Raw genomic sequence first — 18561 nt, 5'->3', positions numbered from 1 at the left:
GTGCCCACTACAACGCATGCGTTGCAAAGAGTCTGTAAGAGAGCAATAATTTCAGGTTGTTTGCTGTCGCATATCAGAAACATTCCAAAAGGATTGTTTAATAGTTCTACGAGTCTGTGATTTTTCAAAGATTTTTGTAAGCTGGAGTTTTGTTAAAAGTGTGGTGCATTAACAAATTGTCAATTGTGTTAAGTGGTCTTAGAACATTTTGATTTTCGGTATTTATCGTCATTATTGCCGAAATGGAGTGATCATAAGGTGGAGCTATGTTTTTGATGTGCTTATTTCTGTTCTTTTAATCTTCATTATTGTTAAGTGATCTAATAGTGAATGAAAGATAAAAATCTGTATAAATCTGTATATTTTGGAAGAAACTGTGGATAATAAATTTACAAGCTTAGTGCTGCAGTCTGAACTATTAATGATTGTGCATTGCACTGCATGTTACTAACAAATTTAAGAGAAAATATTTTCTCTCAATTGAACCACGTGCTTTATCTCTGCTTGGCATATAAGCTCCACCAAACACTCCAAATTGCTTGTAATACCTATGTATATCTTCTAGCGATATTGTCTTCATTGTCGTAGGGTGACAAAAAGATGATATTTTTCAACTTTAGACGGTAAATAATATACCTCTTACAGGGTGTTCGCAAATTATCCGTAAAAACTTTGAAGGCATGCCTTGGTGTAACCAGGCTGAACATTCATACATGGTTTAATATCTTGACCTATTACATACTGAAGCATACTTGACACTTTTATCACTTTTAAGTCAAATGTATTATGCGTATAAAATTCTTTTCCAACTACATCTTGAAACCAACAACCTGAAAATACTCGTAAATGTTAAATGAACATTTGGATTCGTTTCTTAAGAAATAAATGAGAAAATATCTCTAGAACAGCTAGAGGGCAAAACGTTCTCGGTAAATTCAATTGATAAGCTCAATATTTTTTAAATATTTTTTTGTTATAACATCTATATGAGATATTTGCGATTATGGCTTAAATGAAAAAAACAATAACAATCAGAAAATAACCAACTTAAACCTCAAACTTAAATATTTTGAGTTTAATTCTCATTTCATAAACCTACACACTAAACACACTACAGTGAATTTCACCGTAATCTCAACAGCTGAACAGTTCGGTGAAATAAAACACCGTATTTCGTCGGAATTTAACGGATTACGGTGATTTTTTTACCGAATACTGTAAAAATTTACCGTACTCCGTTAAGTTATTTCACCGAACTTTTCAGCTGTTGAGATTTCACAGGAATCCGTAAAATAATTTAAGTGTGTATTTTTGAAAGCCGCACATATCTCCTTCAGTTCCCTTCTTCGCTATATCGTTTTAAAAAAAATGCTTACTAAGTTTCGTCTATGTTTTCGATTAAGACCACCATGCTTGTTTATATTTTGTTTGCAGTGTCGCCGTTTACTATCACCATGTTTTGATTTTAGATTCGTCAATGATTTTGATAAACAAAAACACAGGCGTAATCAATGAAGTGTGTTTTTTTGCATGAAGTGAAGTTTTGTCTCAAACTTAGGTTTTTCAAATAGATAAAGAACTATCGATAGGGGGAAAGTTGGTGAGTAGCGAAAAAACAATTCAGCATTGTTTTTTCATATGAGCTAATCTGCATTCACCGATTTCTCTTCATTGCTGCTCTCTTTGCGTTATAGCAAAAAAAAAAAAAACTGATTATCTTTTCGTAACATATTTGTGTGCTGTAGGATGAAGATTGAAGAATTGAAGAATCACTATATCTTGCTTCATTGACAAGAAATATTAGATATTTCAAGCGTGTGCTAGAATAAGGGCGTAAGTCGCATGATCGATTTCTCTTCATCGATCCTCTCTTCTGTGAATAAAGGCGACAAGACGCAAGTTTATCAGTATTTTTTCACCTCAGGATGCAAGTTTGCATCGCTGCCTAGCGTCCTCAAGTGAAAAATTGCTGACACACCCGCATCTTGTCACCTTTATTCACGGAAGAGAGGATCGATGAAGAGAAATCGATCATGCGACTTACGCCCTTATTCTAGCACACGCTTGATTTATCTAATTTATTGAAGTTATTAGCGAAAGAGAGGATCGATGAAGAGAAATCGCTCATGTTGTTCGGATATATACGGACACTCTGTATGATGCTCAGAGGTGCCATGTAGTAGGTATAAGCTATCTATGCGAATACCTACCATGAAATAAGATAATTTAAAAAAAATACTGTTCCATGGACTGGAATTGGTATCCGTGACACTGAAGACAGTCTTACAGTTGAGATCGAAATACGCATATCTGTTAAAGGATACCAGATCTAGTAGCAATTGAATCACGAAACGGAGATTTTATATTGAAACTTTCGTATGTTTTGCTCAATAATGATCTATTTTTGAACTGATGTTGAATCGGAAAATGCCGGATTAAAAAGATGGGTTAGGAATTTTTGAAATAAATTCTTACTGCTTCAGTGGCAAGACTTTAGCCATAATTTTTTGTTTAGCTTCCTTTGACGATTGGTAAGTTGTTTTATCTCCGAATCGACACAAAAATTAGGGTTTTCATATTGAACTCAAAGTAATATTTTTTTTTTTTAATACAAGCAAAGGTTCGTTCCAGCCATTAAAACATTAAAAACGGATAAGTTCCAATAATGGGCTCTCGGGCTAGGCATTGAATATATATAGAAAGCGTTGTGTTTGGATGGGCATCTAATTCTTCCGAAAGAAACGTGCACTTTGCGAAAAAGGACCACGTGATTATAGAGCTGAAGACGAATTCAGGTTAACTTCTGCGTCCATGAGGATGAGTCCTCTCATGGCGTAGGGGTAACACGCCCTAACTAGTCGTGAGTTCGATTCTCACTGAGAACTTTTTCGAAAATCTTCACATCAATTTATCCATTTAATCCAATTGCAAATTATATGTGATGTTTAGGTTTTCGGTAGTTGTTAAACTTCCAGTCGGCTGGTTAGCCGTAAACCACGATTCATTATTAAAAACAAGTATTCCACTAAGCTTTAACATTTGGCCCACTTTGAATGTCGAACCATCATGTCTAATGCGAATAATCTCCAAGGAAACATTAACCCAACATTGCATCGTTAACTCAATTTGTGGAGTCGCATTTTCGATGCAATATTGACAAAGGATTCGAAGCTCTTTCACCTGACATATTGTTATAAATTGTTCATTCGCAGATTACTCATAACTGTCAACATATGGTTTAGCGATGAGACCCAGCGATTCCATCTGGTTAACATCAATCGTAGGTAAACGAAAAAGTTATTATAATATATTCATAAATTTTTTTCTCATCCAAGAGGAAAAGCAGTTGATTATCTTGGTTTAAAAAGTCACTATTATGATAGCTCTTCTGTTGTGAGTGCAATTACTGTGCGCCACACTATGATGTTACCCTTTATTATTATGTTCTTTAATATTGGCAACAGTGTGCAGAGCGGAAGCATTTCGCGCCTTCGGTGCCCATTTTTCATAAGTTGTTGAGACGTTGAAGTGAATACATCAATTTGTTAATAAATAACTTTTTTTTTATCGTTTTGTGAACTAAACTAGAGGGCCTTGTCTCGGGAACCCCGGGACAAAAATCCTGAATCCCGGGATATTTTCGAAAATCCCGGGATTTCCCGGAATTGCATGTTTTACAAGAAAATACAGTATTATTGTTTTCCAATAATGGCACAAAACAAGCTGCATGTTATTCTGGTGATTGTTGATGCAAGAATGAATTTTAGTTATTGCATTCAGCTTACTCAATTGCGTTTTTATTGAGGTTTGAGGCCACTTATGCTTATACTTTTTTGTGGTGTGTTGTAACGTAATTTTCAATAAACTTTAGCAGGTTTCCCTACGGTTTGTTCCATTTGTCAACAAATGGTTTGGTGGTTGAATTTTTCATCAGATTCAAATTTTATCAATGCCATTTTATTTTCTTGTAACCGTTTCAGTTTGCCCGGTGTACCTTACATTTTTCCAGCACTAACATGCCTATGGCTGTCATGCCAATAATTTAAAAGCATGAATATTCCATATTCACAAGAATATAAATAAGTTCATGAGTGTAAATTTTAAAAGATTTGGTAAAATTTGAGAGTGACCGGTATCACCTATACCTCATGCATTACGTTTGATTTCCGTTTCAAACTAACTTTAATAAATGCCCATTGACTTCAACTGCAGATAGGTGAAGTATTGATGGATGAAATCGAAGACAGCATTGTTTTTGTCTATTATAATTCAACATAACCTTCAAAAACAGGTTCGGTTATTATGAAATTGTCCTATAAAACTAAACATTGTTTCAATACCCGCTTCGGCCATTCAATAGTCGTTTTGAAAGCATTTGATTTTTGTCCCGGGATCCCGGGAAATCCCGGGATTTTGAAAATAAAATCCCGAATCCCGGGATTTTTTCGAGTCTGGGAAACAAGACCCTCTAAACTAAACTTGACTAAACTCAATCAGTGTTGCGATGGATCTTCTTCGCGAACGAAGATCGACGCATCTTCGCGATCCAATATTCGCCAAAATTCATTTTTGCGTCACGAAGAGCATCGCAAAAGCGAACGGATGCAACGCCGAAGAAGCTAAATGAACAAGTGGCTCGCGAAGCCTTCCCACTCGTAGGATTCATTTATCCACGCGCTGTTCATTTCCGTGATTCATTGGAAGGTTGCTTCTTCTCGCAAAGTCAAGCAAACACTCTGCTGGTTTCATGGTGTACTGAGTACATGCAGCCCAACAAAAACACGCTTGAAGTGCACAGCACGAGCGTGGCTGGGTGCTGCTGGCTAAGGCTTGGAGCGCGACCGCAACAATTTTCTGGTAATGTTTAGGTACAATTGCAACATAAAATCGATGGCATGTATACGAATCGCAAAATGTACTGATTTTGACATTTATTATTAGTGAGATGTAAGAGTATAGTAGTATAAAAAATGCTTATGTTATTTTGTTAATGAGTTAAATTAAATTTACTTAAATGTTGTTGAAGAACATGAGAGGTCTGGAAGATTTCGATTGCAGGATTTCTACCATTTAAATAAACCAAAGTAGGTACCGTTTTGATTCATATTACGGACACTTAAGGCCTCAGTGAAGTAAGACCCAGCTTGAACCATATAAAATGAATCATTCTGTATGATTTTTTAGCATTATCGAACGTCGGAAGCCCTTAACTTTCGGATGGTGGGTAAAGAATACGCGTCCGCAACTTGAATAATTTTAAATAAATCAAAAAGTGTGGCCTTTTTATGATTCTTATTCCGGACGCTCCCTCACTTTTGCCTCATATTCCAGACGCTTTGATTCGAATTACGGACAGCTCATGATAATCATTAATGGAACAAACAAATCATCAATTGAAATCGTTCAACCACTTAAGAGACAACTAAGGTAGTTGGGCATTATAAATTTGCAATGATATTTATGGAAAAAACCTAATAAAACGAGCCTCGAAAATGAGAACTTTTGGACGGCGAAAATTGAAACATTTCGTGTGAAATGTTTCCCATACAAACGAGAGTGTCCGGAATTTGAAGCTGTCCGTAATATGAATCAAAACGGTACATGCAAATCAATTTTATTTTTCAAATTAATAAATCAATAAACGAGGCGCATGACAAACACGTCTTTCGTGGCACACCAGCTTGTTGCGAGCCTGCATGAAGATGATTGAAGTGAATATTTTCCTGCTCTTCGCGAAGAACAGGCAGCGTGGATCGTACCGTTCACATTACGGAGCGATGGAAAATCACCCGATGATAGCGTCGGGAGAAACAGCGATCCGAAAATGAAACACAAACGAATTAAGCGCCCGAACGGTTGTTCGTGTTTATTCGCAGTTTCTGTTTTGATGCCTACGGAAATTCATCGTGCCTCGCGTTTCCGATCGCTGTTCAGCAACAAGCAATTCATTGCTTTCAATGAATACTCTGTCCAAAATCTTCAACTGAGAAAGTCGTCTGCTATCCTCGAGATAAATCCGTAATCGTAGTGTTATCGAGAATATTATAAAGTAGAGTTTATTATTTCGTCACTTACAAATTAAGGTTATTTAAGCCAATCATCGTGTCTTAATTGAATTGTACAACTACTATTCACACTTTAGTGTGTTCTTCTTAGCACTAATATTCCGAATAGGAAAACATGAGGACACCGCAAGATGCAAAATTGCATCGCTGCCAAGCGGTCTGTAGTGAAAAAATGCTAACACATCTGCATCTTCTCACCTTTATTAAGGCGCAAAAGAAAATGGCACAAAAGTCAGAACTGAAAAAGCAGTTTTCTCCTTTATAAACAACAAATTGATGAAAATAAAAACACACAGCCTTTTTATTTGGCAAATAAAAGAGCTGTGTGTTTTTATTTTCTTCGATTTGTCTATTTAAAAAGAGAAAACTGCTTTTACAGTTCTGACTTTTGCACAATTTTTACTTGGGTCTTAACAGAAGAGAGGATCGATGAAGAGAAATCGATCATGCGACTTACGCCTTTTTTTTGTTGGGGGATTGAAACCACTGCGTCCATTATTTAGAACTATTACTAACTTACGCCCTTATTCTAGCACACGCTAGATTTATGGAAATATATAACGCCTAGATGTATTGCAGCGAAATTTAAAAATTTGGGTAGGCTCGCGGAAATAACGCGCACCGGGCTATCACCGCACAGAACAAAATTCACAAAGTGTGCTTTGTGTGTTGATTGATAAAAACATCATCAAATTAGTCACCGGCTGGGGTTCCTTTCCTGTCTCACCGTAGATTTACAATATTGCTGATGAAAACTTGCCGTCGGAGCTATTCAGAGATTAACAATTTTGTCAATACAGATTTTTACTCGAAGTGGACGTTGATTGGTATCTCGTTATTTGCGTAGATGGCAACCTGTATCTGATTTCGAGTAATTTACTCCAGTATAATATCATGCCGTATGGCTATGTTGTTATAACAAAGTTACAAAAGAGTCTCATCATGATTCACAATTTAACTACGAGGGTTCTTCGGTTTCGGCTCAAATCCTGTAAGCCACGAGTTTCTACCCAAGGAACAATTGGTAGCTTTTAAGATACTTACGTGTTTGATACAAGCTGCATAGCAGCAACCATTGCTGAACAAATTTTAAGTTGAATCATTAATTGAATAAAATTAATTTCCGCTTATAAAAAAGCTGTTATTCCACTTGCAGTTTGTGTTTTGAATAAGAGCTGAATAAACCTCCGAAAATGCAAATATGTTCTACAACACATAAGAAGTTTAACAATTGACTGATTAAAAGCTTCTATAGGTTGAAGCCATCAATTTAGTAGCATATTGAACATTTGATTAACAACAAATCGTACAAAAGTTTCAGTGTCTAATACTTAAAATGTTGACCAGCATGATTAGTAAAACTTATAAACAATGTGAATAACAGTATATGAGTATGCTCTTATTCAAGCAAAACATGTTATGTCTTTTTATGTTATTTTCAAATGTTTCAAATGTTTTTCAAATCAAATTCAAGACGTGTATGCGATGTATGGATTAACGTAATGGACGTAATGGCGACGTAATGGATCAACGAGGGTAAAGTTCGAATCACATTGGATTAAAAATATCAAAATTTAAATTTTCCAAATGTAGTTATCATCATCTGCGACGTTATTGATATCGGGATAATCATAACATTTTTAATGATAATCGAAGTATAAATAATAATTTAACAATAGTTACATAAAAGTGGTTACCCAACTTACAGTCAAGTGTCACAAATAAACATACATAGTTAATTATTGTTGAATAATGGTGACAGCTGAAAAAATACCCTGAGAGCTGAGAAGATGGTATTTAGATCCAAATTTAAGTCAATGTTCAACATTTTTCATTGGAATGAATAATAGTAGAATCAACACTTATTAAACTTCTCCAAAGAATCTCTGCCGACGTTAAGATTGTTTTACTAATGAGTTGAACAAGTCATTTTTCCTTCTATTAAAGAGCCAATATTCCACCAAACAAATATAATTGTGTAAACAGATGTACAGGAGACGAACTAACGTTTTGGTTGCTTCGAACTTCAGCTGTTTCCATGTTTAACATGAAAATGATTAAAAGCTGAATAGGTATTTTATAAAATCCTAATACAACATAGATATATCATCCGAGCAGGTCATCCAAAGAAGTCCAAAATAACGATTACTAAACACATTGTTCAGCAACAAAGAAGCTTTACAAAAGAGGTCACACCATGGCCAAATTTTTGAAAGTGGACAAAATATCTAAAAATTGCGTTGTACTCCTAATGTATTGCAATGATCAACTTACTAATATTATTATTATTTATCTTTATTTGAGTGGCTTTTCGCCCTTGGCGAATTCGTCACTAACTTACTAATTTATAAAAACATATTGGATACAATAATAACTGATGCTTTCTCAATACAATATTCAATTATGTTTAGAAAATATTTTGAATCAGTCTTCTGACATAGGATTATTGATTGAAATATATTTTATATTTGTATAATGTTTATTAGATGGAAAAAGTACGACAAATAATTAAAATATTAACATAGTAGAAATATTATACATTTAATAAATGAATTTTAGTATAGTTAGATGAACAATGCAACTAAAGTTTTAACAAGTTAAAACTTATTATTAAATTCGATTAATCATTTCAGACTGTTTTTACTTTGTGAATAAACTTTATTTTTGACCAGCATTGAAATAAATTTTCTCACTGTGCGCTATAAATAGCCGACTGAGTTCAGCTCGCATCAGTACTGAACAGCAGCAGAAGTAATGCGCTTATTCAGTTGTTTATCAGCATAGCACGTGTTGATTAGTTATTGTTGAATAGAAGCTCAAGCATGATCAATAATCAGCTACAAGAGGTTTATATTGGGCACTGGAAGGCTGATATATGAATTCAAGGATGGCGCAGATGGCAAGGTATACCGCTGACGATGGGAAGGTCTCGAGTTTGAATCCAGTATTCAGGTAATTATTAAAAGTGTGGTTATTAATTCATGGTAAAGGTATAGCACTGCATTTGATGTATACAGTGTTAGCTATTTTTAATCATTTATTTGTTTTCAATCAATTTTGTGGCAGTTGAATAAAAGCTGAGATGAATGCTTATAAGGCGATTTTGAAGTTGTAGAATAAAGTCAATATACAACGACACGCTTTATAACTTCTCCAAATTTGTGTGAACAACGCCTGAACAAAGGCTTCACTTAGAAATAATTAAAATGTTGTTAAACGTGATGCTGAATTAAACTGCAATAATGTAGTTTGTTAAACTAGCGTTGTTAAATCATCAATCCTTATTAAGCTAAGTGAAACCTGAATAAACATCATTACAATACATGATTACAGTCACTAAATGATAAGAAGCTTAATATTTTCGCCAGATTTGCTTGAACAATGTGTGCGTAGCAGCTGCAAAGTAATATAATATAGCAACTATTCAGTATGTAGTTGTGAAAAATTGCTTAATAAATGATTATAAAATAGGCAAATGTTTCTTGGGTATGTTCGCGGATTAATGAACCAATGCACGTGTTCACTAATTTGACGTTTGAGCGGTGCCAAATTCACTGGTTGCCATAGTCACATAAATAACACGGCACTGCTTAAACCTAAAATAGTGAACCCGTGCATAGGTCCATAGTATATCTGAATGACTTTTCCATTCCTATTCCAAACCATGCCAAACAGAAGATGTGCGATCCACAACAACTGTTGCTGTAATTGGGTGAACATGACATATTTTATGTGAGATATTGTAATGTTTCAGTGCTTGTAGCCTGCAATACAAAGTCATAACGATCATCATCTAAATTTTTTGCTCCATTTCATCAATCAAAGTCAAAACAAACAACCAACAACCTAGTAACGAGCATAGCTGTCTTCGATTATTTGTCTGGGAAATTTCCTACTCGATGTAGATGAATTTTCCAGGAATCAAAATTTTTCTTGCAACGCGTAATAGACAATTTCCTAAAGAATTTCCCAATATCGAAAAGAAACATAATTATTTCAACATAATGAGCGTTTTTGTACAAATTTTGATGATAAAATATGTTTTGGGGATATATTTTAAGCATTCTCACAAACTTTCAGGATGACACTACGTCTTCAACCTTGTTTGGAACTAGAAGTTTATGGATGTCTGTCAATATCACAAAAAACATGATTTTAGAATGAATTTGCAAAAAACTTCCCAAGACACAATTCGACAATTAACAAAGGGCATTCACAACAGCTTACATTGATATTGATGTTCCATTGGTAAGCAATATAATCGTGTGACACGGTGATCAATTTCACCAAACTGATCAATTTCGACAGAATGTACGGTACTCTGTAGGGATGTAGAACAATAGTTCTCACTAGGCACGTTCATTCATCGATTGAAGTTGTTTCACTGGACGAAAACATCAATTTCGTAACGAGTGTCCTTCAGCAAACTGCTAAGAAGGTTTTAAGTGTATTGCAATAATGTTCTTCTTAAGGACTAGTTATCACCGAAAACAAATAGTTTTATCATTATTGTGAAAATTAGCCGTTATAATCTACAAGATCAATAAGAAAAATCTCTATTCCCACTATTGTCATAATTGGTCTTATGGCTATAATTGGTACTCAAACCCTAGTTAAAATTTGAAAGTTATGTGTTTTTTTAGTGAAATTATTTCACTACAATACTCAATAAAATTTGGGTGAATTTTAACTTTGAACTGTAGTAAACTTTAAAGGAAATTTAGAAGCGTTTTTGCTTCAAAGTGAATCATAACGTAAAACTGGAGTTTACAGCCTTTTTGATTCGCGGAGCACTTTTTGTAACAAAATTGTTGCGCGGAGCACAACACCTCTCCGTTTGAAATCCGGATTTGCATGTAACTCAAATTTGTTTCGACAATGATAAGCATCCTGACAAAACTTTCATATCCTGAAAGTTCGAAAATATTCTTCCGGAGGAATTTGGATTTCGTCAACTTTAAGGGCTGTTAAATCCAAGAAAATCCAATTTTGCAGTTCAAACTTCGCCAAAAAAAAGTTAAAATATGCAACTACCAAACTACAAATCTTAGCCCAAATGCTGAACGTTTTTGTAAGAATATCCGAGATACATAAAAACTGATAATGATAGAGATTTTCACATCGTGGAAGCTGGATCCTAATCTAGGCACTTTTGATTCACTTGGGCAGTAGGTTTTATTTTTAAAGCTACTGAGCATACAGCCATTCCATAAAAAACCGATCTAGTGGGTCACCGAATTCCGTGAAAATTTGCTATTTGTTTTTTATCTGAAATACGGACACGTGTTTTTTTTATTAGGGTGACCATTTCACAAATAGGGTGACCATTTCCAAAATAGGGTGACCAGGAAAATCGCGATTTTGCAAAAAAATTATTTTTTTATTTGAACTTTTGAATCGTTTAACCGATTTTCAATTTTCTTGGACAAAATTAAAGCTAAAGATTTTGACTTCAAAAGAAAAATATAAAATTTTACAAAAATTGTTTTTAAACAAGAAAAAAATTAAAAAAAAAACGTTTTTTGTGTTTTGAAGGCCTCGGGACAAAAGGGGCTATTGCTGTTCTCATTTTTTCTTAAAAGTTCAGAAAATTTTAAGTTTACTGTCAAATTTTCAGCGATGATGTTCTTTAGCTTTTGATATATATTTTTTTGAAAATAAAAAATCAGTTCATCGGCACACACTGTAGGTCTCAACGCATTAGATTGTTTATTTAAAAAAATCATAACTTTTGAACAACTTTTGGAACCATTTTCCATTCTTATTTCATGGAATGAAAGCTTAAAATTTCAACTTTTTCAACAAATTTACATGAAAAAATATAAAAAAAACTAAAAAACTGGAATTTTTTTTAAATATTTTCCATACTTTTTTTGAAAAATTGAAATCTTAAGCTTTTATTCCATTGAAAAAGATGGAAAATCGGTTGAGCTGTTCAAAAGTTTTTTTTAAAAAAACAATCTAATGCGTTGAGAGCTACAGTGTGTGCCGATGAAAAATGACTGATTTTTTATTTTCAAAAAAATATATATCAAAAACTAACAAACATACATCGCTGAAAATTTGCCAATAAACGTCAAATTTTCTGAACTTTAAAGAAAAAATGAGAACATCAAACGGTTGTTTGGTTCTCTAAATTTGTTCTCTTGATATGGTGTGGTTTGGTACAATTAAAAGCGTACCTATTTTAAAGCAAAAAGTTAAGATATTTCAAAGCTGTAAAATATTTTCAAAACTGTCGCGGAACACCTGCCAAGACTTCGCAGAGCATTAAGTGCTCCGCGGAGCACGATCTGAAAACCGCTGACGTATAACAACAAACGCTTTCATTATTTCTATCTGCAGAACAAGTATAATTCCCTAAAAAAAGATTAAAAATATTGGTGCTTAGACGCTCATGAAATTTTGACAAGATTTTCATTGGAAATTTTAGTGAGCTTTATTGCATTCATGAAAACAAACTGAAATATTCAATTTAGAACGGTTACTATTTTTTTCCAGTGAATTTACGTTTCAATTTTTTTGAATGTAATTAAATCATTAGAAAAAAAAGGTCTGCACGATAATGCTTTGAAATTTTGATCATAGAGTTTAAATTTACGAAGTACCTTGCTAGCGAAAACCCTGCATTACAAAAAACGAAATCATCTAAAAGGTTCAGCAAACACCCAGCAGGAGGATAGAATCCTTTTGGACATTGATGGTGGTGAGATATGCTTCCTTCCGGTTTAGTCGGGCGAGGTATACTTCACACCGCCTTTAGCTGGAAGTTCGCTCACATATATCATGATTGCACCGTGCATCAGGAAGAAGGATGAATTGTCGGATCACTGTGCTGCTTACTCATTTCAACGAAACGAAACGTGATACCTATGTAGGAGCAACGAAAGAAGCGAGCAAGAGGAAAACCGTTGAGCAAAGATCATTGCACTAAATTGATTTAAAATTAATTGAAGCAAAGATTTATCTACGAGCTAGTGGCAAGATTTATCGGTGTGGTTGCTCTGTACTTTACTGGTAGTTGTTGTTGTCGGGGGGTTATTCAGTTCGAATTTTAGAGTGTAGTAACTTCAACTGTATTCATTCGGGGATCTATTCTACTGGAAGTTTTGGGAACATTCTAGTGATTATCTTTAGGAACGTTTACGTTACGTATTATAAATTGGCTGAGGATATATTTTCATAATATTTGCGGTTAATCACCCTTAGGACCACCCTAATTGTAAATTTCCTTTTATGTGCTAAAAGATACTCACCGCATCGCTGATTGCAGATATTTCTCAAGTGTTTCACGCCAGTCAATCAATTACGTAATGTGTAACATTAGCTTCACCATTGCAGTGTTCAGCTGCATCGTCATCCCCCAATGCTCATCGCGGGTTCTGGGTGAACTGCAGCAGCAAGCATTCCGCATCACCCCCAACGATGTGGAAGCCCACCAAGGCGATGAAGTGGTCCTGCGATGCGAAATCGAACGCCTTGCCGGGCGAGTCCAGTGGACCAAGGATGGTTATGCGCTTGGTTTTAGCAACGAGATTCTCGGCTATCCACGCTTTTCGCTGAATCAGAACCACAGCACCGGAGTGTTCAACCTGCGGATCACCAACGCTTCGGTGGAGGATGCCGCCAGCTATCAGTGTCAGGTGGGACCCGCCAAGCACAATCAACCGATCCGGGCGGGAGCCAAACTGACGGTTTTAGGTGGGTCAATTTTTAATTAATGAAAATAACTCTTCTACAAAACATTCTCTGTTCAAAGAATATCAATATTTACCACTTTTTTTTCTTTCAGGATCATTGAAAGCTCATCGCAGTGGGCACCACTGGAATTAAATTGTCGAAGTTTTACTGGGAATCGAGCAAAAGAAAAGTGTATGAAAGTTTTAAATAAAACCAGTAGGAACAGTGATTCACTTGATCTGTTGTGCGATTCTTCATCCGATGACCTATTCTCAAAAACAAACATCGATCTAATTATTATTTTTCATTATATCCCTAATGAGTGTTGATTCGAATATTTTGTTTTTCCTCAATAATGCATGGCGACAAAACCTCAAAATTGCATATTAATACATACCGCCGTGCGGGGTGACATTGGTCCTAGGGGGTGACTTTGACCGCCCTTTTCGATGCATCTCTTGACTAGCACGGGAGGCAAAAAACTAATCCATGACCATCCAGTGGCTATTTATAACGTTTTCTTGAAGCTTGCCACATTGTTTTCATTATTCTGGTTTTTGTTTACTGTAAAAGCTTGGCCCAAAGTCACCCTTATGGACCAATATCACCCCGCACGACGGTGCTGTTTTTATAGATTTCTATACTAGTGAATGATGTTTCTCCAAAATCTTATAATCGATCGAGATTATAATTTAGAAAACCTAAAAGTGCGTGTCTGTAGAAGACATAAAAATGTATCTCTTATATTTTCGGAGTTATATGATGTTTCATGTAAAAAAATTGACTATTTCACCTTCCTCTAACATTTACAGGGGCAAACTGGGGCTACATTTTTAGCTTGCTTATAAAAGATAACTCAACAGCTATTTAATCCATGCTTTCCTTGGCTATAAAATATGTTCTGTAAAATATTTAAATATTAAAATTATACAGCTTTTAATACCGTGTATTTTTCGAATACGCCATTTTTCAGGGCTGAGTGACAATTGTCAGGTCTTCTAGGCAATGATATATTCGGTTTGGCAAATGCTGATATTGCCTATGATAGGATATCTTGATATTAAACGTCATACTTCTCATTTACAGTGAAAACTAGATGTATAAATTCTAAGAAAGAGCCTATAATACGTAACATCAGCTCTATTCTGATCGTAGTATACAGCACGTTGAAAAATGTTAGTAATATATTTGTCTAAAAACGGAAGTCATCCTATTTAAGCTCAAAATAATAATAAATATAATATTAAAGGAAGAAATGCTTTCTATAATTTTAGTATTTTACTTTTTAAGCCTGATTCGCTGCTGACAAGTAATTTCTCGGCCTATCTTGATGCATGGAAAATTTCTGCAAGGAATCGATCAAGAATGCGCTTTTTTTTCTGATCGCAGTACGCAGTTGAAAAGAAATGTCAGTTCAAATGGGAGTCACTGTAGAAAATTTCTGCAAGAAACCGACGAAAAATTTCTTTAGCGATTCCTTTTCAGTAGCAAATCAAGCTTTAAGGTTTACAAGAGAACATACTCTTTATAAATCTAACGATCTTTCTATATAAATAAAACTAAAGTGGTGTTCGTATGTCACGAAATGGTTTTCAAATGGACTAACATCTGTTGCCATGAACAAGCTATATATTTCGCTGTTGTGTGTATTTTTAAGATTTTAGATACTACTTTATATGAATGTGGAGAAGAAAATTTTAAATTAGACCCTTTTTATATATTTCTGTGCGACTATCTACATCTCAATATTTTTGCTTATGTAGATTATTTCTTTGGTACTCTCTCTCTACAATTTATTCCTTCATAAAAGACTATCTCTTTTATTATTTTAATTATTACACAAGTGATCATTACACAATTGATTACTTACATTACATCCACTGTGCTCAAAGTTAAACAGGAAGTGGCACTTCTCATTGGCCGACTTTTGCCATGTCACTGTCCGCATTCTAAAAACTGAACAAATATTGAATTAACAAGCTTAGTTTATGCATTCTACTAGTGCACAAAGCTAAAATAGAAATAACTGTGATTCGATACCTCCTTTACCAGATATGTGTCTTTAAAGTTTTAGTGTAATATTTTCTTTGGATTCCAAGCTATTTCACATTAACAATATCCAAAAATATGTTTACGTTGTTACAGCCATAACCGAATATATCATTTCCTAGAAGACCTTTATTTTTGTCCACTCAGCCATGAAAACTGGGAGCGGTTCATTTGGCATAAGGTCATTTGACATAAGATCGTTTGGCATAAGGTCTTTTGGCAAATGCCATCTGGCATAATAGCCATTTGGCATTACGTCCATTTGGCATAACTAGAATTAAATCCCTTCTTTCAAAATATGACTGTTCTTTATGAAAAAAATATGCTAAATGACCATAATGCCAAATGACCGTTATGCCAAATGTCTTTTATTTCAAACGGCGTGATGGCATACGATTCTATGCCAAATGGCTTTATGCCAAATTACCCAGACTCATGCAAAATGGCGTATTTAAAAAATACACGGTATTTAAAGCGGTATTTTTAAACATTTTACAAAACATATTTTGTAGTTAAGAAAATCAGTGCCACGTGTAAGTTACCATGGTATTGATAGCTGTTGAGTTACTCTTTTATATGCAAGCTACAAATGTTTCCCCAATTTGCCTCTGTAAATGTTAGAGGAAGGCGAAATAGTTGATTTTTCAACATAGAACATCCTATAACTCCAAAAATATAAGAGATACATTTTCTATGGCTTCTGAAGAAATGCGCATTTTATTAATTCAAACAACTTTGTAGAACATAAGAAAAAACTCAAAAATAGCCAGAAAAAGATAAAATTTTAAAAAAAAAGTTTAAAATTAATAGACAGAGCTAAAGTGTATTCAGCACATTTCATGTAGTGAAATTATCTACAACTTTGCCGAAGACACCATTGGTGTATCTCCACTTTTGCAAAAAAAAGTGAAAATCTCTCTCACTGCTAGGTGGATTCATAACAAAAATAATACTTTCCTAAGAAGGGCTTCAATATGCCGAACAACTTCTCTGAAGACACCATGCCTCTAAAATCAACTTTTCTGGTGCAAAACATTTTCGATCACGAATTTAGGCCCTTTGGAAGCACTGTGCATCGTCGTAACGATTAAATGTGCAGTCATACATATTTTATAGATTAGAAATAGTAGCATGGAACGAGCTCACCAATTGATCCGTCATCCTTGACTGAGCAGCCACAATCCACTTTCAACTTCACTCGTTCGCTCGGCTATATTAAAAGCACTCAGAAAAAATAGGTGTGCCCAGGAGCAAGCGTCAAGGTCGAAGGATAAAAAAAAAAACTCTTGAAAGTACAGTCTATGATCAAAAGAAGGAAAAATATCTTATGAAAATTAAAGTAAAAATAATGCATATAACATGCATATAGGTACTCGTTTTATCAGTACAAATAAAAAAAACTGCCGATGATTTAAAGAAGGTAAAATTCCCAATTAAAATATAAGCTAAACTATTGCACATAATAATGAAACCAGTATAGCTCGAAAGAATAGCCAATGTTTAACAGATGGAAAAATGTAACCCAGAGACGACTCGATCATTAGCTTAGAATCCAGGCGCGATGTGTGGAGTTCACAACTTCGTCCTGAATTTACGTCACATCATAAAAATAAACAAATTTATTAGCCGATCAGATATTGAGCCACAGTTATGAATCCTACACATCAGCGATGTAGCAATTTGATTTTTTTTGTTCATAATTCGACCAAACGACCCATTCAGCCAGAAGGCATTCGGTTAAATGCCGTTCGGCCAAACGGCCGGACAACCTTCAGGTTTATCTAAATAATATCAAAGAAAAAATAAATCAAGGTACCAATCATCGCTCAGTTTTATGTGCGATTATTAAAGATTTTCTACTTGCTGCTTCACGGGATACACGCGCTGCTGGCTAGCGTAAGCTGCAAAGAGCACAAAGAATCGTTTTCACACGCTCTATTATAGTTTAGGTTACGTTCGCACTGGTCACAAATTTGTTGACTGCTTTATGGGCTTATTTAATTGTTGTTGGTTTCATATGTATCCTATAGGGGTATAAGTTCAAGCAATAATTTGAAGAAAGGATTTTTTTTCTCATTGTCTATTATTGATCACAATTAAACCTTAATTACGGTTGAGCCGTAACTACATTTTGAATCGTATTTATTTAAAAGTCAATGGCGTATTGTAGCAGTCGTGGCCGAGTGGTTAAGGCGTCTGACTCGAAATCAGATTCCCTCTGGGAGCGTAGGTTCGAATCCTACCGGCTGCGAATCATTTTGCATGCAAAGCGTTTGAGAATGTAGAGATTTCTTTTTTTTGTCACAATATGCATAGTAAACAATCTTCTTTCAAGTAAATACTGATAAGCGCTGCGTGGCAATGATTATTGTGAAGGAATTTTTGATGATATACGTAGGGGCATTGATTGCAGAGTCAAAATTGATCATTTTGATTATTCCTTCTCTTCTGTCATTCATGTGGTAAGATTTTATAGTATGACTGATTGAATTTTCTAGGATAATTAGAATAAAATATGGATAGTTATTGCAGTTTCTTATTGAGCATTGAATGCACATAATACAAACCTATGTGATACTGTTTAGTTCCTTTTGTTTGTTCGGTCGCTGAAACTGATCGGAAGCACGATTCGCACCACGGCGAACATTAATAAGGATAATTCAATTTATTATTTATGATTGTTGATAATTCCTCGTAGGAGCCGCTCCTTCGTAGAACTGTGGGGATTGGTTCCACTGCCGGAAGACACGGAGCCCACTAGTCACAA

The 18561-nt window shown here is 34.8% G+C and overlaps 1 protein-coding gene and 1 non-coding gene across 3 annotated transcripts; both read left to right on the top strand.

Moving 5' to 3' along the window:
- Nucleotides 1-11: 11 nt before the first annotated feature.
- Nucleotides 12-13983, top strand: LOC5572094 (kin of IRRE-like protein 1). 2 transcript variants are annotated; one of them, XM_021849019.1, is made up of 4 exons: nt 12-136; nt 3213-3284; nt 13407-13766; nt 13858-13983. In XM_021849019.1, the coding sequence occupies exons 2-4, from the start codon at nt 3245-3247 to the stop codon at nt 13896-13898; spliced, it is 441 nt and encodes a 146-aa protein (XP_021704711.1). In that variant the 5' UTR covers nt 12-136; nt 3213-3244; the 3' UTR covers nt 13899-13983. The 2 variants fall into 2 exon arrangements, with proteins under 2 accessions (XP_021704711.1, XP_001660173.2); XM_001660123.2 differs by having other exon boundaries at nt 12-258.
- A 3980-nt stretch (nt 13984-17963) lies between these two features.
- On the top strand, nt 17964-18045 carry Trnas-cga. Its single transcript has one exon. It is a non-coding gene; the product is annotated as a tRNA-Ser (tRNA).
- Nucleotides 18046-18561: the final 516 nt, after the last annotated feature.

The sequence above is a fragment of the Aedes aegypti genome, chromosome 3 (genome assembly GCF_002204515.2).
Source record: "Aedes aegypti strain LVP_AGWG chromosome 3, AaegL5.0 Primary Assembly, whole genome shotgun sequence".
NCBI lineage: Eukaryota > Metazoa > Arthropoda > Insecta > Diptera > Culicidae > Aedes > Aedes aegypti.
Note: the sequence above shows the minus strand (reverse complement) of the source record. Positions and strands in the feature narration are given on the sequence as shown.

Excerpts from the sequence above, each read along its gene's own strand:
- LOC5572094 (XM_021849019.1), top strand. The coding sequence starts at position 3,245 with ATGAGACCCAGCGATTCCATCTGGTTAACATCAATCGTAG. Across the intron at positions 3,285-13,406 it reads CTGGTTAACATCAATCGTAG|TGTTCAGCTGCATCGTCATC; the intron begins GTAAACGAAAAA and ends TCACCATTGCAG. Across the intron at positions 13,767-13,857 it reads AGCCAAACTGACGGTTTTAG|GATCATTGAAAGCTCATCGC; the intron begins GTGGGTCAATTT and ends TTTTTCTTTCAG.